We start from the raw sequence: 26,362 nt of genomic DNA on the forward strand, positions 1-26,362 counted from the left end.
CTCGTGACGTAAGCGGGAAGCGCGGCTCCGTGTCCGGGTTTCGTACAGTAGTTGAGGAAGAGAGACGAGAGGCTTTTCAAGCATTTTTGGTCACTTTTCCAGTCACTCTTCGCGGCTTCGATGGTGGTTCGGGATGCGCGCACCTGGGACTTTTCGTAGCCGCCACGGAACTCCCTGAACGGAGGGGCTCTGCGTGTTGCTGCACGGATGGAGAGCATTCAGAGCCACAGGGAGAGAAACAGAGTGTCTGGCGACGACCCATCATCGCTGCTGCTCTGAGGTAAACGCATCATAACACACGTTGCCCCTTATAATTTATTCTACAGCAGCAACGCCTCACTGAGTTGATGTCTTTTCCTCAGGTGGTCTGCAGCCGTTAGGTCCGTTCTCATTTAGCGGACACACTTAGTTTCTGCAAAGCCGGCGGCGTGTTAATACCAGGGGGTAAACAGAGTACATTCCAAAAGATAAGACTAAGCTTTAGTTTAGATAAAAGACACACGGTGACAGAAACACAGCTTGTTTGTCTGATAGCGCCGTTTTACCAGGCGTGTAGTTATGCTGTGCTAGTAGAGTTAGAGTATTGAATTCCCTCAGAACATGATGAATATCCTCTTCTTAGTTTCATTTTTTTTCTTTTAGTTTCGGGAATCTTCACGACACGTCACCATGGTCCATGTTGTTCACATTTCACTACGTCATGAAGTTGCTGCCCTCGTTCCTGAACGTATTTCTGTCCAATTATTGTTTCGACAAATAAAGGATTAGTTAAAGAAGGTGATTAACAGAACTGTGCGCCTCGCCTCGCCTCGCCTCGCCCCGCCGGACCGCGCCCGCAGTCTGAGTCTCGTGTCGGCGCGTGACGTGGGTCGCGCGCCGCGAGCAGCCATTCATTCCTGCATTCTCGCGCAACTTTTGAGATTGTCACCGTTTTCATTAAATCAAAATGAAAACTCTTCATACTTAACATTGGACTGCTGCAAACAGGGCAGTTATATATATGACATGTATAAACACGTGTGATATGATCCACTCCTCTACTGTAGTCCAGCAAGTTGAGAGCGGGAGGACCGAGGAGTTGTCTGTCTTGGAGCTGAAGTGGAGACAGGAGGCAGGGAAAGTGGGCAAAGATGGAGGATGAACTGTTGCAGCAGGTGGGCCATGTTCTCAATGAGCTGGTGTCTTGGCTGGCGGCTGGTGCCATGGTCTTTGGCGGCGTCGTCCCCTACATCCCCCAGTACCGTGACATCAGGAGGACCCAGAATGCCCAGGGTTTCTCCACCTATGTCTGCCTCGTCCTGCTGGTGGCCAACATCCTGAGGATACTTTTCAGGTAGGTCCTGTCTGGTAACTATAGCTGATACCAACCAAGGCACTGGGAAGGAGACCACAAGTGAAATTCAGTTCATATTGCTGTAGCAGCAGGTGGCGTAGTGGTTGACACCTTCGTGTTTTTGTCAGAAGCCTCAGGTTCAAATCCCACCCTTGGTCAAAGTACTTACCCTGAATTGATATAGTAAAAATTACCCAGCAGTATAAATATAGTGGTAAGTAAGCTGGTGTACAAACCTGAAATTAGAAGTCTCTTTGGATAAAAGCATAATGTAAATTAATTAATAAGTAAATAATTGTGCTTTGTCAAGTTTTAAAGCTCATTGACAGCTCCTTTTTGGATCCCCTCTGGGGGTGCTTTCCATCGGTCATGACTCATTTTGGCTCCCTAGTAGTATGATTAATCATTGATCACTTTGTTTTTGAATCTCAAAAGGGATGTTCTCCATGCCTGTTCCCTACTATTAAGCAGTATTGGCATATTAAGCACTACAAGGGCATTATAAAAGAGTATCCTAAACAGGCTGACAAGTTGGCAAGGGTATTATTAAAGCATTTCTTAAACAGGTTTTACATTATTTGAAGATAGTGCATCATCAGTCTGTGTATTTCATGTCTATGCATGTGTTTGATCTGTATATTTTATAATGACTGCACCAGTAGAAAGTGACAGTTTCATTTTTGTTTGAGAAATATTGCAAAAAGTGAACAATGGATCAAGTCTTGTTCTGAACGTTTAAATGTCTTTGCCAAGATTAGAGTCACAGAAGGAACACAAAAGACAAAGGAAAGCCTGGCTGTTATCCAGGAAAGTCAAAACCAGTTTTATTAAGTGTCTTCCTGTAATGCTTGAAAGTTGCTGGTTCAAGCCCCTGTAATACCCTTGACCAAAGTACATACCTTGAATTATGTACTTAAATAGTGCCCACCTGCATATTTCAGAGAATAGATGGGAAGCCGTGCAGTTTTTTGGTTTACATTTTAATAGTTCACCTGGTCAGTTGTGTTAAAATGTTTTTGTTTCCTATCTATCTTCGTTTTTCCTTCACATTTACCATTCTCCACATTTTGCTTTTATGCAGCTTTCACTTGTTTCATTGTTACCCCCCCTCCCCACAGGTTTGGAAGGTACTTCGAGACCCCTTTGTTGTGGCAGAGCATCATTATGATTGTTACCATGCTGGTCATGCTGAATCTTTGCACCAATGTCCGTGTGTCCACTGAGCTCAACACCAAGCGGCGCTCCTTCCTAGGTTGGTGTTAGCCTTCTGCTGCAATTATTGTATCTTGCGTACATGTTTTGAATGCTGTTTTAGTCATACTGCCTAAAGCAGTCCTGATCATGTCATGGTCCTAGAGGACAGAAACTAACATCAGCTCTTCTTTTTCCAAGAAGAGATCAGAAAGCAAATTAAATGGCCTCAATCTAGTGCAAGTGAAATTAGGTGGTTCAATACTGGCAAAACAGAAAGCTCAGGTTTTCAGGACCATCCCTGAAATATCCCTAGTGTAAAGAAGTCTTGGTTGGGCTGGTTAACTGTGCTCCTCCAGTGCTGCAGTGTATTCTATTTGCTTTCCTTCTGTCTAAATAGGTTACTGAATAAATTATTTGGATAGATGTTAACCTTACCTGATATTTCTGATGTGAACTACGAAGTCAGTAAATCACGTTCACTTAAATGTGCTTGAATGTGGCCCTTCTAGTGCATGTTGCTCAGCCCTGTGACACATTTGTTCCTTGATGCCAACTTTCTTTTCAGGATTCATGATGATGTTAATTTGTTTCAGTGTGGAGGGATTTTATCTTGTCCCTTAAAAATACTAATGGCATAAATGGTAATTTTTTATTATATAAGGTAATTTTTATTGGGTAAAAATTCCTACTTTTTTTTTTTAATTTGTAGGAAGGTGATCAGGAATAGTCTTCTGAATTTTATGCACATACTCATGCGATGAACATCAGTGCATAAAGTAGAAAGAAAGTTTAAGAATCACACATCTGCAGCTGTTTCTTTCTCCTAATGTAATGCACAAATTGTACTGTATTTCTCTGAGATGTATGTCGCTTTTGAGAAAAGCATCTGCTGAATGAATAAATGTAAAATAACACAAAGCCTGTAGTTTTTTAAATTATAGTTCTGGCGTCATTTCAGAGTACAAGAGACGTTTGTCCTTTTCAAGAATTTCATTTGCTCGCCTTTGAAATCTATGTTATACGCTGTGCACCTCTTACGGTTTTATATATTATAGAGATGACTTTTAGCTGAACGTTGTCTTGAGCATTTTCTTAGGGGCATTGTGTAATAGACAGCAAAATTTAATCTATCTTGGATAGGTAGCATGAGTAATGTGATGTAAAATGGTTTAAAAATATGAAATTAATACTGTTTTATGACTCGGCTGAATACCTTTTTTTCTGATCTATCTTGTTCCTTTTTCTGCTTCTGATTGGTAAAATCTGCAGCTCACTTTGTGAATGGCCTTTTTTCCTGTCACTTGAACTGTTTTTGCTAAAACCAAGGACCTGTATGTCTGTGTGTGTAGCATGTGTTCACCAGCAATGTGGGAAATGTAGAAGCATTCTGTTTTTGGAGCAAATAGACCGGGATTATTTTAGGGCTCAACAGATGTAAGGACTTTTAGGGAACATGCTGCTGGCTAGCTTTCGTTGACACAACTGAGGTAGAATGTTAAATAGATGCCAAGTGTCTCTATGACCTCACACTGTTCCTTATTTTATGTTTTTGGATCAGAATTGCTTATACTAGATCCGTGTTGTTCAAATGGGTTTTTTTGTCAAGTGTTTCTTTTTAAATTCAGATTGATGAAAAGAATGGATTTGTTTGCAGTTAAGTTGAAATTCTGGAAAATGTAATAAAGCAACCATGAGTGGGCATGTGGCTGAATATATTGGTTCTCATTTCTCCTCAGAGTTGAGGAGAGGCAGAGTTGGTTTCCCAGACTTGCCCTCCTTCCATAGCTAGGCACAGCGGTGGAGCTCTTTGTGGTGCTCCTGCATTTGCAGCCTTTTTCTTTTGTGTGGGTGGAAGGTGGAGGAGCAGGTGGGGTGGTAAGGTTGTGCTTAATTTTTCAATGTAGTGCACAGAGCAGACTGTGTAGTCTGCTGGGTGGGGCAAGGGACTGCTTGTTTCAAGTACGGGAAACAAAACTTCACGAATTTACTATATAACCTTAAATTAGGAGTGATGAAGGCTGGACAAATTGTCTGCAGGTGGCATAGTGGTAAAAGCTGCTACCTTGCACTCAAAGGACCAAGGTTTAAATCCTCCTTTAGCTCGTACCCTTGGGAAAAATACTTAACCTGAATTGTCTCACTAGAAAGTACCCAACTGGGTAAATGGGTAAATAATTGTAACTTTACATTCTAAGAATAAGCTAAATAAATAAATGTAGTATAGTTAAAAGTTAGTAGTTTATTTCTGGGTACTGAAACTTTTTGGTCTAGAACAGTTGGATGTATTCAAGTTACTAGTTAACTTGGTCACCTCTTGGGATAGTAACTTATTGTATCTTGCACATTATATTTTAATGAATAACATACAGGTTCTCAACATGTAATTTCTTTAAAATGGTGTGTAGTAGTTACTGTATGTTTAAAATCCCATTTGACTTGAGCTTTTTGAATTGTTTATTTAGAAGTGTCAATATTCGGTGGCACTACACTGCTGCAGCTTTTTGTAAGTTCCGTGTGCAAATCGCATGTTGTTCTGTCCAGTGGTTTTGGACAAATCGTATACACTTGTCGCCTGCTGAAAAGAAAGAAGGAAGAACCTAATGCTTGTATTTTTTTTTGGGGTCCTTGGAAATTTGTGTGTGTGTGTGTGTGTGTGTGTGTGTGTGTTTTTCCTCTTACTTGTTGTTTTGCTTTGTGTCTGTAGCAACAGACAGTAAGGACGAGGAGATCAAAGTCCCTAAGAAGCTCTTTCTAGGTATGTACTGCTTTGTGTGCCCTAGCATGCCTGTCATCCATCAGTGATCGGCCCCACTGCTGCATCCACCTGTCCTGTCCTGCTGACATTAACAGCACAACACTGCATTGCTTAATCGCTCATCTCGATTCTCTAACGTTCTCCTTCATCCATTTCTGCATCGTCTCTGCAGTGACTTCATTTGGTCATTCCAGCATGTAGCCCTTACTGTGTTGTTCTCCCCTGTGATCTGTCTGTCACAGACTCTGAATGAACTGCACTGTTAACCTTCTCCCGTGGCGATCAAGTCTTTTTCTTTTAGCTGTATGCAAGCCATGAGCGATGCACATAGTAATATTGGTAATAGAGCGTGATTGTTTTCAGTTGCAGAACACTGTGTGATTCAGCAGGATATTTAGATAATGATATATGTTTATCCACTGCAAACCAAAAATAATCAGATTATCCTTGCTGCCAACCTTGTCTTTTACTACTGGTAATTTCATTAGTGGAGTATTTCTGTTCAATTTTCTACACATTTGCATTTTGACAACTGGATCTTTGTTGACATTTTGGTTGTGGCTGGATTTCTGCCACCACGAGTTATGGTATGCATTGCCTCTTCTACATACTGTATGTACATGGGTGTGTGTTTTCTGTGTATTACAGTATCTTGTATTGTTTATGAGCCCTTTTAGCAGTGGAGCGCTTTTGAATTAGTTGTACAGATACCAAGTTAAACGTTTTCAGATACCACTTTTTCAAAAGTCACCTGTTGATGTGATGGGGTGATGTTCCTTCGACAATGCTGAATGTGACAATGTGAAACGGTTAAAACAAACTTTCTGTGGGGGGGGGGGCGGAAATAATTTTGGTTGCTCTCACACATCAGATTGGATTTAACCGGAGCTGTGGTATTAAACTGCATGGTAGCTTTGTGTTGAAATAAAGGGGTATAACTAGAAGGCTTCATAAAAGCAGAGCACAAATGATGTTCTTTTTTTGGGTTTTGGTGATTTTTTCCCTTTCCCCCAGTTATAACTACCCCTGATGCAAAGAATTTTTACCTTTACTTCCAGAAGTATTTATTGCTTCATGCAGTGATGAGACGATGGTTCTTCTGTGACTTGAACAGCAGGTGGCGCTAAGAGCGAGCTTTTCACAGAAGGGTTCTTTTCCTGCTTTTTTTGGGTCATTCAGTCTTCAGGCATTCTTAGTGATTCCTTTGTCAAGGTACAAAACATTTAATACTCTTACAAGATCATAATATCTGTAAATCATTCTTTTTTCTGTAGATGTTGCTATACAGCATATTATGCATTTCTTTCATATAGTGGCCGGAACTGAAGTAAAATGGCAATGACATGGTTGAAGAAACATAATTTTGCTGTTCACTAAAACATTCAAAATGAATGCAGAGCAAGCAACTGGTGGCATAATGATTGGAGTTCCCCCTTGCAGTTGTTTTGAATTGTATCTCCTGTTCTAGTACCCCCAAGCAAGGTATTTACCATGAACTGAAAGTGTAAAAAATTACCCAGCTGTGTAAATGGGCAAGTCTTTCCAAGTAGCTTAGCACTGTAAGTTATTTTGGAGAAAAGCATCAAAGTATTCTAAAGAGTTACAACATGTCCATCCAATTTGTTTATTCAGTTGAGTTACACTGATGTTGATCTATTTAATTAGAGAACTTGTATCCTGAATATCCAGTTCAGTCTCCTCTTCCATTAAGCGGTTCTCTTGTAGCGTTTCTAGAGTAAAAGCATCTACTGTCCAGCTGTAGTTGCAGACAGGCTTCACAAGGGGTCAGTATCAGACTTGACCTGAAGTGTGTGAACTAGAGTGTTTCCTTTCAGTCCGAATAATACCTTCATTCAGAATTAAATTGTTCATATTGAATATGAACAGAACTGCTGCAGTTTTGACAAAAAAAATGAATTGTCTATAAATTCAGAGGGCAAAATGTTGATAGTTTTGGAAAGATCTGTAGGGATTTGCTTGTGTGCATGTTAGCTATTTTGATTGTTTTGTTTTTCTGAGAAGGTTCACAGGTGAAACACTTCTGTAGGTTTTACACACACAACTAAAGGTTAACACCCCCCCCCCCCTTTGATTTTGTTTGCGTTGGTACTGTCCATCCTGTTGACGAACCATGAACTTTAACTCGGTCATCTCCAGACCTGGGCTTTGTTAATTGCACCACCAGTGATGATGGTGAATGCACTACATTTCTCATATTTTAACGGATACCTAAATTGCCATTTGCTTTCCCTTGCAGAGAAATATGACTAGCTGTGGTGACTGGTCCACCCTCCGCATTGTTCCCAGGGGCACGGTGTTGCTCTGACCTACAGGCTGTGGACTAGAAGTTTCTGTAGCAGAGTAACTGTCTTTGCCCCAGCATGCCTGGTGCTAATTGCACAAGCCACCCTTTGTAGAGTGGGTAGCAAGCCATGTGCTTTAGTTGCTGAATGCTTGTCAGTCCAGGGTACTGATCTCATTGTGAAGGCTTGGGAAGGCTCGAAAAGGCTTGCTGAGTAATGAGCATAAACCCTGCTCTCTACTTCAAAGCAATCTGAGACTGGTATTTCAGTTCCTGTCTGCCTTTATTCCCCCAAAAAATGTGTAATATTGTACTCTGAATCAAAATTAAATGTTAGGCTATTTCTGCTACTGTATTTCACATCCATATGATCAGTACTAACAGAAATATAATTGCCCTGTCCTGGTTGAAGTCATGATTGTGATTAATACAAATCCTGAATACACCCCAGATGTAGAGGTTCAATCTGTTGTAGCAAGGCCATGATGCAAAATAATTTAAAATCTATTAAGTGCTGTGTTGATGGGTATTGTGAGTGTTTATTGGCCTAGAAAGTTGAAAGATCTAATTCACAATGATGACAGATGTGGGCCCTTCTCTTCCACTAGGAAATAAGGTCCTGAAAGAAGTGTTAGAGGAAGTTGTCGCCCTCTAGTGGACAGATGCAGTGGGCTAGTTATCTCAGTGTATCTTTAGGGAAGGGGTCTGCTTTGGTTCATTTCTCCACCCACTTGCCTCACTGCACACATTAATTTATGTGTTAACAGTAAATAAAAGCCAACAACTATGATCCTCTGTACAAATATTTAGTTTTTACTTAAAGCAAACCTGAGGTTTGTTGAGCTGTTTTCACGCTCTAAGGATTTGGTCCTGTCGAATTTGAACACAAGTCTTTGTATCCACAGATAAGGGCAGAAAATGCCCAAAAATGTCGAATCGGCACATGGATGGCTGGTCTGATGTTCTGGACTGAAGGGTGTCTCCTTCACGCAGAAATACTGCCACTGGGGCAACTGCTTGCTCCTGCCACACAAGAGAAATGGACTGTGAGGTCACTTGAGGCCTACACATCATGCTTCATTAGAGCTGATCTGCTGGCGAAAGCACACACATTGTATAGACGTGCAAACAGGCTGGAACTGGAGAATTTGCTCTCTTTTCCATGGGCTGTGGGTACAGCCACCTTTCAGAAGTAGTCTTGTACACCTGTGTGGTTTGGCTAAAAACTTACTGAGGGTATCCATATTTGTGGTATTGTGTTGTGTTGAGTGGTGTCATCATTCCTCTATTTGAAAACATCTGAAGTATTTCTGTTGTTTTGATCCATAGGAAATGTAGTAGTCATCACCTTCATTCCCCTTATTTTTGCACTGACAGCATCTTGAATTCAGCATGGATGGATGGAAATGCTGTCGGGTCCAAGTCGTAGTGACCACTGACATGGTTCCCAAGGCAAGAGATGAACAAAGTGATTTGCAAGTGCCTTCTTCCATGTATGTCTGGGGGGGGGGGTGCAAACTCCACACACCCTAAGGAGAGGCAGCAGCTTAAACTGCTATGCCACTGTGTCCCCTCAACCCAGTATATCTAACTGGAAATTCCATGAAATACATGGAGTTTTATTAGCACATGTGTGACGAACAAGTACATCACTCACATAAGTGCATTGTAACAGAAAGATGAATGAAAGAATAAATGTAATATAGGTCCTATTTTACAAGCCCTCCCCTACAAATGCCTCCTACCAAAGCCTTGAGAAGCAGCAGGTGGCATCCATGGAGAAAGTAGAATAATTACTTGGGAGGGGCCCAACTCCTTGGTGAGTGCTGGGTCTTTCTGCTTCTCCAGTACCAGCCAGATGCTTTCACCGCTTTTTACATGTACATTACATTGAAGGGATGCATATATCTGGAGCAAACTGCTCACAATTCCTTAACCTCTTTCTTCAAGGTATGTTATTCTGGATGTGAAACCTGTCCTTGATGTGTTGTAAGTAGCTTGCAGTGACATTTGCATACTGTAAGAAGAAGGGGCTGACAGTCACCAGGATTGCTGGGGGGGTGGTGTTTATTGGTCGGAGGGACAGCAGACAGAAGGGGGAGGGGGAAACGGGGGCGCAGGGAACTGGTGTCTCGTGGGGGTGCTCGGAAGAGGAGGTTGTGGTCGGGTTCGCTGTTGGGACCGGGGTCATGCTTTCTTTCTCTCACGTCCTGGGGTCGTCTCCAGCGTGAACTCCTCAGACTTTCTTCTCTCCTCACTGGTTAAGCCGGGGGAAGGAATAGGGGCATTGATTACATTCAGCTGCTGTTGTTCCTTCCCTGGCTCCGCCCCCCTTCCAACCACCCCAGCGTGTTACGCATACTTTTCTGCTACCTTGTCTTTCTGTATAATCATTTAGCCCCAGAGGAAAAAAAAAATAGCAAGTGCTATACTCTGGTTTAAAAAAAAAAAAAAAAAAAACCTTTGTTCGTTGGTGTCTGCAAGCAGAAACCCAAACCACGTGATGTCCTACTGTGGTTTTGTCAATGGACTCTGATTTGCATTTGAATAGTAGGGACACTAAACAGTGAACTAGGTTGACCAGCTGTGGCAGAATTTGTTGCCACTTGACTCCAGTACAGCACTTGAACCCCACCCTATTAGCCAGGGTGTGGGCTGCTGGTCTTTGGACTAGAACCTAGCTATTGTTGGCACCCTTATAGTGAAGTATAATCACGTGCATGTCTATGACACAGGTGAGGCTGTGCTCCAAGCAGGTGACAAGTGTCCCTTCTATTCCACCCCTCATGGTGCTTGGACGGTCGATAGTTCCTGTGTGCTTCTGTTGCCCTCATTGCTCCCTGGGCAGAGCCATATTTCTCCTGTTTGAATCATCCAAAGGCAGTGCAGGCCCTTTACCATCAAGAGATGGTATCATTGACATATCTGCTTGGTCAGTGTGTTTTATCTATTCAGAGTAGTACACAGTATTATAAAGTAATTCCTCACATCTCTAAATTAAAAATTTTTTTCTTGAAGACTTTATAAAACTTTATGAAGCTGATGCATCTGAAATGATTTTTGGACTTAATGATAATAGTTAATTTTGCTCTGTCAGTCTGTCACATTTTGTTATACTGCGTCTTTTACTACAACTGACTCATTAAAATGTATATAATAGAAGAGATTTTCTAGAGGGAATCAAGCGGAGTAATCCAAGAGCTCATTCAATGAAACTGAACATTTATCCCCCACCCTCCCATCACCATTCTAGAAACTAATGTATGTGTACTTTCTGCTGCCAATTTTCACTTACAAGTATGGAATTATGGGTTTGTGGTGGGGGTAAATGATTCATGGCTGTTTCCATGACACCCTCATGGCCACTGGGTGCTGTGCTGCTGTGCACAGAGAACAAAGAGGATTTTGATCGCTGCCATTTCACTCATCTTCATGTAAATTGAAGATGTGGCACATTGTATTTGGCCCTGAGAATGTTGAGAATGTTTCCCTGAGAAATGGTTATGAATTTCATTGAACTGGCCCAAAAGGTTTCAGATATTATTCTGACCTTAATGTGGTGGTGTCTGTATAATGAGAGTCATGAGTCTGGAGTTGGGTTTGAATTATTAATTTTTTGGGTCCATCCACTTATTTAACCTGTTCAGTTATGAATGTGAGAAAACTATTTCTTAAAGAGAAACACCCAGAATCCTTGGTGCTGTTGGCCAACACAATTTGGTGATGTGGTGTAGAAACAGACCTTGCATTTGAGTTATGGACATTCAGGAGGAGGCAGCTAGTTGATCTACACATGTGTGTAGACCCCCATTTAGCCATGGGACAGCGAAACACAGCTATGTGGAGGCACCACATGGTGGTTGGCTTGAGGCTTTTCCTTTTTATTCTTCTCCCTTCTGACTTCAGTGGTGCCCCATGCAAATTACAATTGTACGGAAAATGGTTTATGACATCAGGAGATAAAATTTATTAGTCTTGTTGTTGGCATCAGTCTTTGTCTTAGCTTGCTGTGTTTTGCTTTGCTACTTTGGTTTGTGTCCATGTTTGACACCTCAGTCTGAAAAGACTTGTAGTTCATTTATTTCTGCTGTGATCAACCTGCCAATGCGATACCCAAAAGAAGCCTCAGTGTGGATCTGAAACACATCTTTGATTGGCTTAGCTGGCATCATGATCATTGTCATCCCACAGCTCTTCAGGGTGGGGTGTATTTGGGTTCAATGTGCAATGTAGATGTTAAGACAGCCATGATAGCTGCTCAGCATACTTTGATAATTTGAAAACTTACAATGCGATGACAACATTCGGCTTTCCATCTTGCCCTCCTCTTAGCTCGTTCACTTAACAGTATCATGTGATCTTGTGTGTCCTGGCACTAACTTCCTTCAAGCTGGCTTAAGTCGTTACACCTTCCACCTCTAGAGAGTGACACCCTTCTATTATTTTCTGTGTTCATTCTCACTTCCTACTTCCAGCCAACAGGAGGTAATCCCCCGTGGTGTAAGTGAAGCCGTTGTGAGGTCTAGTGATTTATTGGATTAGATTAAGAATGTCATGTGGTGTATGAATGGCAAAGAGTCAACATGGAGTGTCGCTGTTTAGTGGTCAGTGAATCTATTGGTAAAAACAGGAAAAGTGAACAGCAGTTATGCTCACCTCTGTCCATCTCCGTTGTCCCTGGGTACAGACTTTGACTGGAACTACTTCTGGCTGTGGAGTCGTTTCGTGGATTATGTGCAGTGTGTCCTGACCTTCACGGCTGTGGCGGGTTACATCACCTACCTCCTCCTGGACTCAACTCTCTATGTGGAGACCCTGGGTTTCCTAGCTGTCTTCACTGAGGCTATGCTGGGAACACCACAGCTCTACTGCAACTACCAGAACAAATCTACTGAGGGCATGAGGTAAGGGGTGGGGTTTGGTTCTTCTGAGGGCTCCTTGGGGTTGTTTCATCTCTGTTTATTCAGGGACACAGTGGCTCCAAAAGTTTTATGGTTTATCATGAACCATTGAGTCAGTGCTGTTAATTAGGATGGAAACAAACACATACATTGAAATTCTTGTTTTCCAGCTTTTTAAACAGGAAATATTTAAAAATAATGATGTTTTCTGGATTGGTTATTATGTTTCACTGTATCTTTAACAAATGTAAACAAAACATTAGCACTATTTTAATAAGAGGATGAGCTGTAAGAATCGAGTTACTTTTATATTAAGCATTGTTGTACGTTAAAATACATGAATCATTTTCAATAAGCTGGCAATGTCATGTACTGGTTTCTGCTGATTAGTGTTCACCCACCAACCAAATAAATGTTTGGCAGTGATCGATTTGAAAAAAATGACAAAGATCTTAACTGCTTCAACTGTAAGTTGCTGAGTTACATAATTTTTAAAAATGCATTTGCTGATTGTACAGAGAGGCCACATTTTATTGCATGTTTAGCTTTCATTAGACTTTTTGCTGAAGTCCAGCAGTATGTCTCTGTGTGGCAGGTCTAAGACAAAATGCACAGTTAATCCGACTATAGCCATCTTATAGTTAGTTGGACTTTTTTACTATCTTTACCAGTTCCTTGCATGTCTGATGGTGTGCGTAACGTGCTGCTCCGATGGTGACATGCTGACCAGTTAAAACATGTCCTTGAAATGTGTGCATTTAAAGTCCTTGTGAGTTGGTTGGACCCACGGGGAAAGGAGAAGCATTGTGAAAGTGTGGCGTAAGCACAGCATGGCATGATTCTCACAGCCTACAAATGCAGTAGCCCTTAGCCTTTAATACATAATTTACACAGAGTGGGCCTTTGTGTTTGAAAAAGTAGCGTTAAATAAAAATTTAATCCTGTCATGTTTTTTTTGTGGTAAAACTACACGAAAATGTTGATGGAGGCAAAATGGAAATTCAAATCTAAGAGTTAGCACTGGATAACCATTAGCATGAAACCCTGTTTTAAATCTTAAGGATGACTCGGGTGACGCAGGTAACGTGTGAAGTATTTGATTTCCGTAAAGTTATTCAGAGTGATTCATGCCTGTGAAGGTGCAGTTAATATGCAAAGTGTGTCTATTATAAACACTTTACCTGAGCAGTCATGTTTTTACATTGGTGTAATCTTTTTTTTTTTTTTTTTTTTTTTTTTTAATTAAAAAAAACTAGTTGTTTGACTTTATAATGGCAATTTGTCATTGTGATTATTTTGATAATCAGGGTTTAGTCCCCAGCCATTGCATGTCAGTGGGTGCTACTGCGTAGTGCTCATTCTGAGCTGCTCAGGACAGAGTGCAGTCATGACTGTATGTGGGTGAATTACTGGGGTTTGTGGGCTACGAGGAACATGGAGGTTGTGTTGAATGCAACAGCTGAGGAGCGTGGGGAACTAGCACACTGGGCCAGGAGCAGGCACCATGAGCACGTGTCCTCGCTGACCCCCGGCTGTTTCCTGTAAATATATATATATCCATCCACGTTCCCACTGATGGGAGGAGGGGTGCAGCTGAGGTTAGCCAGCTGTTGTCTCTCACTTGGCAGAACACTGTGGTGTTTGACAGCTAATTAAAGAAGGAGATGAGGAAGGGCAGCACCCATCATTTACTTCAATGTGTTAATTAACCATTTCTGTGGCAAGAAGAGTACTAAACACACACAGTTAATCCTGATCCAACAGAGTCCTCAGCAAGTCATTAGGTCCATAATACTGTCGTCTTCCTCCAGCTCCTCCTCAGTCAGACTCAAACACTAATTCTGACTTCATTGTAACCATTTGCTTTTATTTCTGTTTTTTGCAGGTATTGTTTTGTTAAACCCTATAAACTGGATAAATTTTTTTTTTTTTTTTTTTTTTTTTTTTTTTTTTTTTGTTAAGGTTAAACTTAATCTTAAAGAGGAAATCTTTAGTTAACTATAGGAAACTGGACATTTTAAGTTAGATGTACTTGGGTGTATGCTGTAAGATCAGTGCTCAAGGTGAATATAGGCATCCTGCATTCAACAGTGATTTCATAATGAACTTGTCCATGTCACACTTTGGGATCAACTCATTAAAATGTGTCTGTGGCTCTTTTCTTAGCATTGAGAACACACGTGGCAAAAGACACTGTCAAAAAACTTAAAGAAATTCACACCATATGTCAGGCATACTTTGCACAGCCTGCAGGTGGTTTTCCCTTTGTCAGACACCTTATTTTTATGCATATGTCCCTGCACTCATGGCTTATTTTTCTTTTGACAATATTTCTTAAATAAAACCTACATCCGCTCAATTGCAAACTACTTCATGCATTTAAGTGTGATCACGTTATGTTGTGTGTATCACACGCTCAGAGTTGCATGTGGTAAGCATTAACAGATGTAACTTGCTGTCAATCTAAATTATATATATTCTAGATTACTTGATTTGTTCATTTGTGGTAAGTGATTCACTGAAGTTTTGGCTGTGGTGGATGGATATGAATGCATAACAAATATTTAAAATGAAGACTTCATCAACCCCTAGTGGTGGAGGACTGAAATGTAGTGTGTTGTTTGGTGTTGTGGGTTCAAATCCCAGGCAAGACACCACTTTAGAGCAGTAGCCAAATAGAGCTGTTACCTCAGCAATGCAAGTGGCCTTTGTAACAGTATTGGGCCTGTGAAGCAGTTTATTATTTTCACCAAAGAGGTTTGTGTTACTGAAGGAGTGGTGTGTAAGAATGTAATATCCTCATCAGGCTCACTATCTTGTTTTCATGGAAAACCGCAAAAAAAAAAAAAGGAAAAAAGTGTTGAAAAGAACAGTTGAAGGTGTACATCCTCCTTTTCTCTCTTCCCATCCACCCCTACTGTGTATTTTGAGTTAGTGTGTGGTGACAAGTGGAGCTTGCTGGGCTAGAGGTTGCCTAGGTGCTAAATCATGGTATGCATTTGTCCTTACCCAAAGGTAGACTGAGACTAGTAGTAAAGTAGGTTGAACACTGGAGAATATTTTGCCAAGGCACAGTGCTCAGATGGGGCTTAAGGTTGGATTAGGCAAGGGCAAGGTCACCCATGACTTTTTCATCCATGTATTGTGTTCGCTTACAAACCGGATCCAACAGGAGAACCAGACAAAGTTATTGTGTGGCTGTTACAGTCCACTCTAGGGCTGGGCTGCACCAAAGGGTCATTGAGACTGACTACCACCAGAAAGAAGCACACCAGTTCTTTCAGACTGCAAGTAGGTCTGCTTTATTTTGCATAGGCAACCTATAAGCCATCTCTCCAGGGGTGAGACATGCCAACACAACAAAGAAAAGTGAACCCTACCCTTAGTGAAACTATCTACCCTATCAAAATAAAACAGAAATAGACCAATCTAACCCTAACTCCTAACTAAAGAAGAACAGGAGAAAAAAGAGAATGGCACTCACCCCTTTCTGGCAGTTGCTTGCTTATACTTATTTTCAAAGAAATATTTACATATATTTTACACAGAATACACAGTTAAGGCTTTAACCACCATTAGCAAAGCCATTACACTTCTTCCACATATTTACAAGTTCTCATGCCCAAATATACAGTTCAACTGCAGCACATTGATAGCAACAGCAAGACCACAAATCTTTCTGGTAGAACCAACATCTGGTCAGGTGGCCATATGACTTTTAAGCCCCCTTCCATTTGTGCTGGCTAATAACAGTGGGATGTCAATTAACCTGCCCAGCTCTGCCTGTGAACAAAGAGAGACACACATGCCCACAAACAAAATATTACAGGCCTTTGGACCAGGGCACCATAACAGGGGCCGATCAGGTGTCCTGTGATGGGACTCTTGTCATACTGTTTGTGGGGCAAATAGAAAGGTTTTCCTCCGGCCATCTAGCTCTCCATCTCAACAGCATGTTCACTGTGTGTCTCAAGCACAGGGACCAGGTGTGTTCTATTTGATTTTTTTTTTTTAAATTTTATTTTGTTTGTTTATTAAATGCTCATTGATTACGTAGTGTTTAAGCAATGGCCACAATGTGCAGATAGCCATCCTTAAGCGGAATCAGTGCCGTGTTCCTTCTTTCATCGTGACAAATGGCTTGTCTTGAAAACCTCAGATACAAGTGAATAATTCTTCCTTTTTCTTGCTGTTGTCTTGGAGGAACATGTTCAGCTGCAGCTACTTTATCTGCAGCACTGCTTCTAATACATGAGTCATTTGGAAGGTACAGCTCCCGTTAACATTTTTCATGCATGTAAAGCGTCCCCTCTCAGAGGACCAGTGCCCAAAATGAAGTATTGTTCTTCATACTGTTAGAAAGTATCAAATGGCCTCATTGGGGGGAGAAGAACGCCTGAGAGATATGCTAATCGAAGGAATAATGGTCATCAGGAATCAACCAGGTGCCAAAAGAAGCCACTGTTTGCCGTACCTCTGGAGGTGAGATTTGTTGGCAATGATAAATTAACACCGGCTGAAGTTTTTGGGGGGATGCGCTGCACACTTTGGTTGGGTGCTTTCCAGCTCCATGCAGGGAACATGGACATTTCAAACAGACTTACAAGTCTGACGAAGCAGAAGATGATACTGAAGTTTGCCTGTCACAGTTCTTATTTTACATTTGGTCTTTCATCAGTTTTAAAAAGTATAATGATGAAGCTGGGATGAAATACGAGATGGAGCATCCAGTGTATAAAATGTTGTCATATATATATTTTTTTTGAAGCACACTCTCCATTTATTTTTAATGGACTTGAAGATTAATGGAGCTGAGAGGATCTCCTCTCTCTTTCTTCGTCCCAGCTGAGGTGTTGTTTTTGAGCTTCCCTGCTTTGGATGAGGTCGAACAGTTGGGCTGGTGTTCCAGAGATGCGTGCAGTGTGTTTGCTCTGGTTACTGTAGCAGTCAGATCAAAGGCAGGACCTCAGGCGCACAGCTTCTGAACCTGTGTGATAAAACTAATGAATCACGGCGGGACCTGACCATGCCGGAGACTGCTGGGGTCCTTATAAGGCTGCTTGCTTGCAATGGGCCCAGAGTACTCCCAGGGCCTTATATAGGTAGCGATCAGCTTCAGTACAGAGAGCCCTGCCCACAAACCTCCCATACCTTGCTGAGGCGAAAGGTTCACATGTGCCACCTTTGAAGAAATCTACAAAAAGCACTATATTTGCTAGCAAAATTCATTCAACAGACTTCCTAACATGGCTCTGCTCATGTGTCCTTTCTCTTGTTAGGTACTGGGGTGCAGGAATGATGAGAGGGATTTTATTTCTTGACCTGTATGTGTTACAGTGGCACTATGATAAAACTCGTGATGTGGGATGATGTAATGACAATGACGGGGGACGAAAGACACTGCAATGATGGCTTACAGATGGTGCAGCTCACGCTCAGATGTGCATGTGAACTATTCATAACACAATAGCTTGGACAGGGCAATTGTTCCATTAGCGGATGCGGATTGGAGTCTGGATAAACAGTGGGAACGGATGTCTGGGATTCATCTTTTCTGTAGCGGGCTGAGACACTGTGGACTGAATTTATTTCAAAGCTGATGCTTCCATGCAGCAAGTAGGAGTGCTGTCTCGCAGCGCCTGGGTGGTGCAAGAGGACGTGGGTTCGATCCCCACTCATTCAGTGCAGAGTTTGCATGTTCTCACTGTGTCTTTGCGGATTTCCTCTGGGTGCTCTGGTTATAATGAATGATTATTTTTTTTAAAAAAAAAAAACAGAACTCTCTGCAAAGCCAGTTAAAAAGTTATAATAATTGTAATTCTACAGTAGTTGTTAATACAGTATAATGGCAAAAGTTAATGGCTGTCCATTAGCTCGGTTGTTTGCAGTGACCCAGCTGCTTTCAGGCTAATGATTTCTCTTAGTTCTGATGGACCATTAAAACCTCCCCAAAGTTAATGTGACACAGGCCAGCATTTACTGATGCCACAGCACAGATCATTGGTTGCACATAGTGACCCAGAGAAAGCAAATCGAAATGAAGGTTAAAATAAACTTGCTGTCAGAACTAATACGATGAAAGAATTAGAAACTCAAAGAAAAAGTATAACTTGAACAACTTGTCTCGTCAGCAACATGACAGATTACTTCTTTTTCCTGTTTAAATAAATGGCACGTTCTTTGCATGCACAGCATTTCTTATTAAGAGTTTGATACGTTTGGTAAATCCATCTGACAAAAAACATAACTTGTGACATGAATCATACACAGTGCTTTCATTAGCATAATTTAAGTTTTGAAGTTTTAAAAATTAATGGGTTTATTGTGAAAGATTTAAGGTTGTTCCCAAGCAGGCAGTTTATGCAGAATAAACATTTTTTTGTCACAGCCCTTCTTTTGTGTAAGTCTGTGTCTGGCTAAGTAAATTAGTTTATTTCTGATTATTCTTTGCTCCCCTGCAAGCACCATTCATTAGGGGTCATGCCCCAAAGTCCCTCTAACTGATTGTGCTGTTTCCAGCATTGATATACTGTACCTTCCTAAGATGCTTTTAGTCACACCAAGAAAACAAATGGACTTCTTTGAGTTGCGCTGAGCTTTTTTTACATGAGTATTTCTTTCTCTATATTCTCCATATGACCTTTCAAGATCCTGGCCTTGTCTTTTGTCTGAAGTATTTTCATAAGCTCTACTTGCTGATTGAGGCCAGTGAAGTACTTGTTAATCCTTTTCTGTTTGTGGCTGTTAGAAATATTTAAAAGACTAATACTGTTAAGCTGACCGCTTATGTGCATTGTTCTTCATTCCCTGTGTTACTCTGCTCTGTACGTGGCTGATGTAAAAGTACTGTTGCCCTCTGGTGACAGACAGCTCCTGGGGAACACCACAGCACCCCAGATACTCCACAGGATGAGCATCCGGACTGCCCTTGGCCGCTGCGTTTGTTGTGTGTTGTGTCTGAAGAGATATTGTGCTGAGGAGAGCGCATGGAGTTCAGTGATGGGTCACTTGCCTTCCCTGTGGGTTCACACCAGGGCAGTGGAGATGTTTGTTGTCCACACAGTCTGTCTTTTTGCAGTTCTCAGTGATTTGGTTTCCCATTTCTGGTTTTGTCAGATTTCCATGTGCTTTTTGGTGTCTTCCAAACTGTGTCTGGGAATCGCAGCTTTGCAACTGCCGGTCTGTCACACTTGACTCCGTCCATCTTCATTAACTAGGTGTTAATCACTTTATAACGTACAAGTTCCATAGAGTACAGCCCCAGAAAGCTAAAATGAACAGTTAGTGAGACGAAACAGCCTGATACAGTATAAACAGAAATCTGTTATCTGTCATCATTTGCTGTGTAGCTTGGTTGTTAAATATGTGAAGATGAATTTGATAATAAATCCACCCAGTGTAAACAGTGGAAATTTAATTTCTAACATGACCCAGCAGCCTTGGAATGGTTCTTTAATCCTACGACCATCTGCCATCTATGTATGTATTCTCAGTATGAATTAGCCAGAGAACATCAATTTGAAAATTCTTAGTTTGAAAGTTCTCTCAACGTAACATTGCTGGATATAAGTTTAAAGGCCCTCAGACCACATGTACCTCTTAAAAAAAAAAAAAAAAAAAAAAAGTGTTTACCTACTGGACAGAATGCAGAAAGTACCCTGCTGCACAAATGGATTCGCGCGCTCTCTCCCTCCCCCCCCACGCACACAGAGCGGTCCTCCTGCTTTGTGAACGGCTTGACGACGTGGCCCTGTGTAAATGAGCGTGGGAGTCGCTGTTCTGCGACACCCACGCCAAGTCGGCTGGCGCTCTTCAGATTTTGCTTCAGTACAAGATGTACGACACTCTATTATCGCCTTTGTTACATAACAATTCTCTTTGATTGCTCTCTCGTGTTTGTTTTTTTGCGCAGATTGTCACAGCAAGATTGGTTTGTCCTTGGTATCGCTGGCAACAGCCGATTTGCCTGCTGAATGATGAATCACACGGGCCCCCCTGCCCCACAGCACGGATTTGAAGTGCTGCCTCATATTGTGTTCGTACCATGTTATTGCATCCGGAGAAATATCCTGTTTCCCCGTTTTGAGTTTCCTACACCGTTGCCATAGCAACTGTATGTTTGGTTCTTTGATTGCCGAGTGTTTTGTTTGCAGAGGCGCAGTTGGCAGACGAGTGCAGAAGTCAGTTCTGTCCATAATGTTACGAATCCTGTCCGTGATTCTTTGATTGAAGAACATAACGCCTTTCCTTAGTGCACTGCATCTTCCCTTTTAATAACAGTTGCACTAAAATTGCTGTTCTTTATTATTATCTGTGGCTGTGAGATGAGGCCGTTTCAGTAATGGTTTTCATATTGCCAGGTCTTCACCGATGAGAAAGAGCGATAGCGTCATGTTCGCATCTGTCTGCACATTGTCTATCACTGGAGGAAGTGGGTCCTGTTTTCCATCGTCTGCCACGAAATGGTTCACCGTGGCAGGCAGTTAGGCAGGACCCTTATCTTGCCCTGATTTAATAATTTGTGACAGACAGGTACAGTACCAGGTGGCAGGAAGGAGTAAAAACAGGGAGGGTCTCAGCCCTTCACTCATGTTGGCTACAGAGAAAGTGGTATGATTTTGTTTTTTAAAGAATCACCTCTATTATTTATTTCTTACTTCTTTTTGGAGAGTTTGCGAATATTGAATAACTGTCATATATGAACAAGCCTTAACTTGGTTCAGATTCCTGACTGCTGAGGGGAGACGGCATCTTTCAAATCTCACACTTTATGTATTTATTTTGAAATTATTTTTCTTTATGAGCTTGCAGACATCTAAGCGAAAGCTGCGTCACCCCACCAGTCCCTCAGCTCTTTCTGAAAGCCTCCTGCATTCTGTCCAGATGGCTTCCTGCAGGCCGGCTACACTCTGCCTATTGATCCAGACCTCTTCCCTGCACTCCCAGCACAGTGCTGAGCCCTTTGCCTGTAAAACCGCATGAAGCCTCCCCACCCCTCCGGTTAGAGAGGCGTGTGGCGGATCCATCCGCGGTGGTGGTGTATGGGCTTTTCAGCTCGGGTCTCCTTGCACGGCTGGCCTGTGAGGCCATGCTTGTTTGCGTCTGTACGCACTCAACAACTTGTGGCAGAGATGGTCTCCCTGCTGTGGTGTGTGGACAAGGGCAGAATGTGCAGCAATGTTGGTGCTTGTCAGGGAGCTCGCGCCTCAGCATCATGTTGCACAGAGCGGACAGCAGGCAACAAGTTGTCCGTTAAAGCGGTGACCAGTGAGGAAGCTGCTGCTCTGTGGACGCCTGGTGTTTATATGCTAATTGTTTCAGGATCTGCTCTCCCAGGAAATGCTTCAGTGATCTGTTCATTATTTTTAAACACAAATAGGTGCGCTTGCAGCTACTGGTGGTTCCAGTTTTTCTTCTTTAAATCTGTTTTTATCATTTATTCCACATTGAAATTCACATTCATTTTCTCTATGATGTGACTAATTGCTGCATAATTTAGACCTATGTGATTTGCTGAGATATCGAGGATTGGAGCACAGATGATGCTTTGCCTCCTATTCTTTCATGTGGAAAATGCCTCCTTGTTTTCATCTTTCATGGTTCTTCTGGAAAGCAAAGCTGACATGTTTTGGCTTTCTGTGGGGACTGGCCTATTGTTGCACTTTTTAACATCTGTGGGGGAATGTAGCCGCTTTCATTTTTCAGCTTCTGCACAATTCTACACAGTGTCCCAAAGCGAAGACTCTTGTACAGGTGAGGTGGGCACCTGACATCTTGAATAAAGGGTGACTCGGAATAGCTTGTATGTATGTATGTATCTATGTAGGTATGTCTGAACACAACATCTATTCCTTGGATAAGCAGTGTGCCTGTGAGATGAGCACTGTCCTTAAAGCGCTGATGCTGAGACGTTGGTCTGCATTGATGACATCTTCCTTGGCGATTAAAACCCCCCGAGAAAGTGTCAGTAAGCCCATCAAATCGGGATGCTTGGTGCTCCGTCCTGGGGCTCCTCTAGTCCGGAGATGCTGTCCCTCCAGAGCGAACATGACGTGTGGATGTCTGTCTGGAAGCCCCGCACAGAGAGAGACTGCTCAGTACTCGTGTTTGTCAAGCTGTTTTTCCACATTCGGATTGTTTGCATTTTTGGACAGAGTCAGGATGCAGCTGTGGTTCACTAGCGGAGTTCCACTCCCAAGCAGCATCATTAGATATTTTCCCTCTAGAAAAATCTGCTTTCCCTGCATATTGTATTTGCATTGCTGTCTTCCATTCAAGTGCATTTTCTCCTTAATTATGCATGAAGTCTGTTGCAAATATTTGCAAACTCGTTTGTCTCCGTTTGATATGTGCAGCCATCTCTGCTTCCTCCCTTGCTGTTATACAACCCCAATAAGGTCTGATAAGGCCTTTATTTTACATGTCTGCGTGTGTTTCTGATATATAACATATTTGGTGATGCAGTACATGGCAGTTGTTTAGGATGGCAAAACATTTTTTTCATTTGGTTACACCAAGTTGATGGACATTACTGACTTAACAGGTTTACAGTCCTCTGAACAGGTTAGAAACTTGAAAAGGACTTAATTTGCTAAGGATTTTCCTCACATTGTACTCTAAAACTTTTTTGTGTCAGACATTAATCCTAAGAAGCTTTTGGAGGATATAAAGGAAATGTTTCCAAACTCCAAGTTTGGTTTTTAAGGAGATAAGCTATCAGAGGTTGTCAAGCTGCAGACTAAAAGCGAGTTTTAAAATGCTGCCGAAAATGAACAGTTCTATTAGTGACAATAAATGAAAATTTTCCAGCATAGAGCTGCGTGAATATACAGCACAAACTGCAGCGCATGCATCTTCCATCCAAAGGCACAAGGTGCACACTTTGTGTGTGTGTGTGTGTGTGTGTGTGTGTGTGTGTGAGAGAGAGAGAGCGAGCGCCTACAGATCATCTTACATGGACCAAAACAGTCTTTTGGTTTGGTGTTTTATGATGCTTCATCATTTTGATTGGAGTTTGATTCCTATCTGAAAGAACATTTTTCGTATCAAGCTTGGTGGTTACATGGTCATACTGATGTAATTTTGTTTACTGCATATCAGAATTTAGTACTCCTTTGGGTAAATATTCACCCTCAGCTGTCTTTTATACACTGAGGTATATACACATACAGGTATATGAATTATGTTCAGCAGTCAAACATTTTTAGCAGTTTCAGTATTTTCTGCAATGAAACATGTCCACTTAATTTTAATATGACTTTCATGTTAATTACTACTTGTTTAACAATTACCACTCTTATCTGGGAAAATGCAAATGATTATAGTGGCTCTTAGCTGCCATATTAGGTAAAGGGGCATTCTGTAGATTCTGCTCTGTGGTTTATAATGTGTGTTCTTCAGCTGTTGGTGTTTACACTCCTCAATGAGACCTGGAGCCCCAGGGATGATTGAAAGGGCCCCGCACACACTCGGTGCGATACCACGCTGTAGGGAGACTGCAGTGCTCTTTCCTGCAACATGATGAACTGCACCAGGGCAGGGCTGTGGCGCACGGCACTTCTGCACACGGAGTTAGGGCCACATCCGGGTGAAACGGGGACGTAATTGGCTCAATTAAGGGCTTGGCTGGAACGAGTGGCTGCTCCCTAAGACTGGGACGTGCGCAGCTTTCACATCGCCGATCAGTCACCCTGCAGACTCGGCTCTCGGGCAGTCAGATGGGTCAGCTGGTAGTTAAGTGTCGTGAACTGTGTTTCTGTCGTGGCAAATCTGTTTCCACAGGCCAGTGAGAGCTTGAAATGTCTCAAAGTAAATAACGCACTCTTATGTGAGGGGAAAAACTAGCTTGCTGTGCTGAAAGTGATGATGACTAAAAACGATGCTGTACGTTATGGTGGCTGTAGCCTTGTTAACGGGACTTGGACTGAGCACATTCTGCCTGCTAAACATGATGCTGGCTGAGTTGTTAAAGAGATGGTGTGGAATCTTGCTTTACCAAGACGCTTAGTATATTCATAAAAGGACAGCACGGTGCTACATACAAATATTTACACAGGAGGAGGATTTGCGCACTCGGTTGCTCTAAATAGGAACTTTATTAGATCATATGTAGGATTTGAATGCTTATGTTCCCATCTAGGTTTTCATCAGAACCAGCTGGTCAGTTCTCCTCATGCACTTATTTTCATACAAGGACCTTGTAGTCTAAAACAGAAAGGTAATCTACATGCTATGGTCATTTTAGGACTTATAACTGGAATGGTTCCATTTGCAATCAGTTCCCCAGTAATGATGCATTACTTATGCTGGACTGCTACAGTGAAAATGAAAAACTGCTTTGGATAAATATATTAAGCTAAACAATGTGGTAGAACTGAAAATAAAACGGTAACATTTTGCTTACCTTTCCTCTAAAGCAGTGTGTGATTGAGAGTGTACAAAAATACGTTTGAACACCATTTCTGCTGCATAAACTGTTTGCAGCACCTAAGTGTGTGTTTTTCCCTGTTTAACACACAACTGTGGTCTGTTGTCTGTGTCTGTGCAGCATTAAGATGGTCTGCATGTGGACCAGCGGCGACACTTTCAAGACGGGCTACTTCCTGCTCACTCAGGCACCCATGCAGTTCTGGATCTGCGGCCTGCTGCAGGTGTGCGTCGACTTCGCCATCCTCTTCCAGGTCTACTACTACGGCCGTTACCCACAGAAGCCAGTCTCCCACACGGTCCACACGACCAGTGCCAAGGCTCTCTGAGACGGATGTCCGTACACATACACGCATACTCGTTACTTTTTCACCTGTTTCTTTTTCATATAAAACTTATTCAGTCTTATTTATTATACTGTATACATTTGAACAATGTAGTTATATTTGCAAATAGGTATAGAAATTTGTATACTTGTGCGTGCACACTCAGATGTATGCATGTACAGTATACATTCATGGTATACAAGATTTAATGTTTATTGTACTATAGGCACTCGGATTTGATTCTTCTGATGTTTTTATTTTCCTTAAGGCTGTCCTGCGACTCAAATGATTGTTGCATGTAAAACCTTTGCCTTAGATCCTCTCTAAAGGGCTGGTGACTCTTAGATTATCAGGAAGCAAGTGTGCACCACATTGATGGAAATATCAATGAATGTAAGACCATGTCTGGTGTTTATCCATAGATTATTTTACTCCATGAGGTGTAATAATTGGTCATTTTGGAATAGCTGTTATTTCCAGTAGTCATTCTTGCAAGGCTTGTCTCACTTAATGTTACTGAGTGAAGCATGTAATATATATACATATACAAGTACTTGATTGCTATCAGTAGCAGCTATACCAAAAAATAAGCTTTGTCATCTCAGAGGTCAGTGTTAGAGGTGAACCTCCATTGAGGCGCAAGGTCAGGTGACATTTTATACTTGTGTGGATGCCATCGTTCCCCGTCAAGCCCACTAGCTGCTGTTGCTCCGGCCTCTCGAACGAACTGATGATTAGGCCCGCCACGCCCGAATTAGGCTCCGCTCTGGGGTGCTGCCAGCGCCATGATCCTGATGACTGAAGCACCCCTCATAGCCTAAAACCTCCAGGTAGGGTGGCTGATGCGCGCCCCACCCCCCGTCGGTGCTTTCCTCTGTCAGATGAGTCGGCCCAATAGCAAATGGGGAAGGACGGCTTGGCCAGCACATTCCGGCGGCACCGATGAGCAAACGTGGACTAAAACCACAGAGAGGAGAAGAGTTACGGATCTCCACGGTGAGATGAGAGGAGAACCTGTGAGCGTCTTCCTGCTCTCCTCACTTTGCACTGGCACTTGATGCCATGAAGCCAGATGTCCATTGTCCTCCTTGCCAAAAAGTCCCATTTCTACACAAGGCTCTAGTG

The 26,362-nt window shown here is 42.1% G+C and overlaps 1 protein-coding gene across 2 annotated transcripts; it reads left to right on the forward strand.

Annotated features, from left to right (window-relative positions):
- Positions 1 to 25,251, forward strand: slc66a2 (solute carrier family 66 member 2). Of its 2 annotated transcripts, XM_018727092.1 has the most exons (6): positions 1 to 280; positions 1,047 to 1,333; positions 2,452 to 2,585; positions 5,232 to 5,282; positions 12,272 to 12,488; positions 25,033 to 25,251. In XM_018727092.1, the coding sequence occupies exons 2-6, from the start codon at positions 1,131 to 1,133 to the stop codon at positions 25,238 to 25,240; spliced, it is 813 nt and encodes a 270-aa protein (XP_018582608.1). In that variant the 5' UTR covers positions 1 to 280; positions 1,047 to 1,130; the 3' UTR covers positions 25,241 to 25,251. The 2 variants fall into 2 exon arrangements, with proteins under 2 accessions (XP_018582608.1, XP_018582609.1); XM_018727093.1 differs by lacking the exon at positions 5,232 to 5,282 and having other exon boundaries at positions 2 to 280.
- Positions 25,252 to 26,362: the final 1,111 nt, after the last annotated feature.

This window comes from Scleropages formosus, chromosome 23, assembly GCF_900964775.1.
Source record: "Scleropages formosus chromosome 23, fSclFor1.1, whole genome shotgun sequence".
In the NCBI taxonomy this organism is placed as follows: Eukaryota; Metazoa; Chordata; class Actinopteri; order Osteoglossiformes; family Osteoglossidae; genus Scleropages; species Scleropages formosus.

Coding starts and splice junctions, on each gene's coding strand:
- slc66a2 (XM_018727092.1), top strand. CDS start 1,131: ATGGAGGATGAACTGTTGCAGCAGGTGGGCCATGTTCTCAATGAGCTG. Junction 1,334..2,451: donor ATCCTGAGGATACTTTTCAG/GTAGGTCCTGTC, acceptor CCCTCCCCACAG/GTTTGGAAGGTACTTCGAGA. Junction 12,489..25,032: donor AAATCTACTGAGGGCATGAG/GTAAGGGGTGGG, acceptor GTGTCTGTGCAG/CATTAAGATGGTCTGCATGT.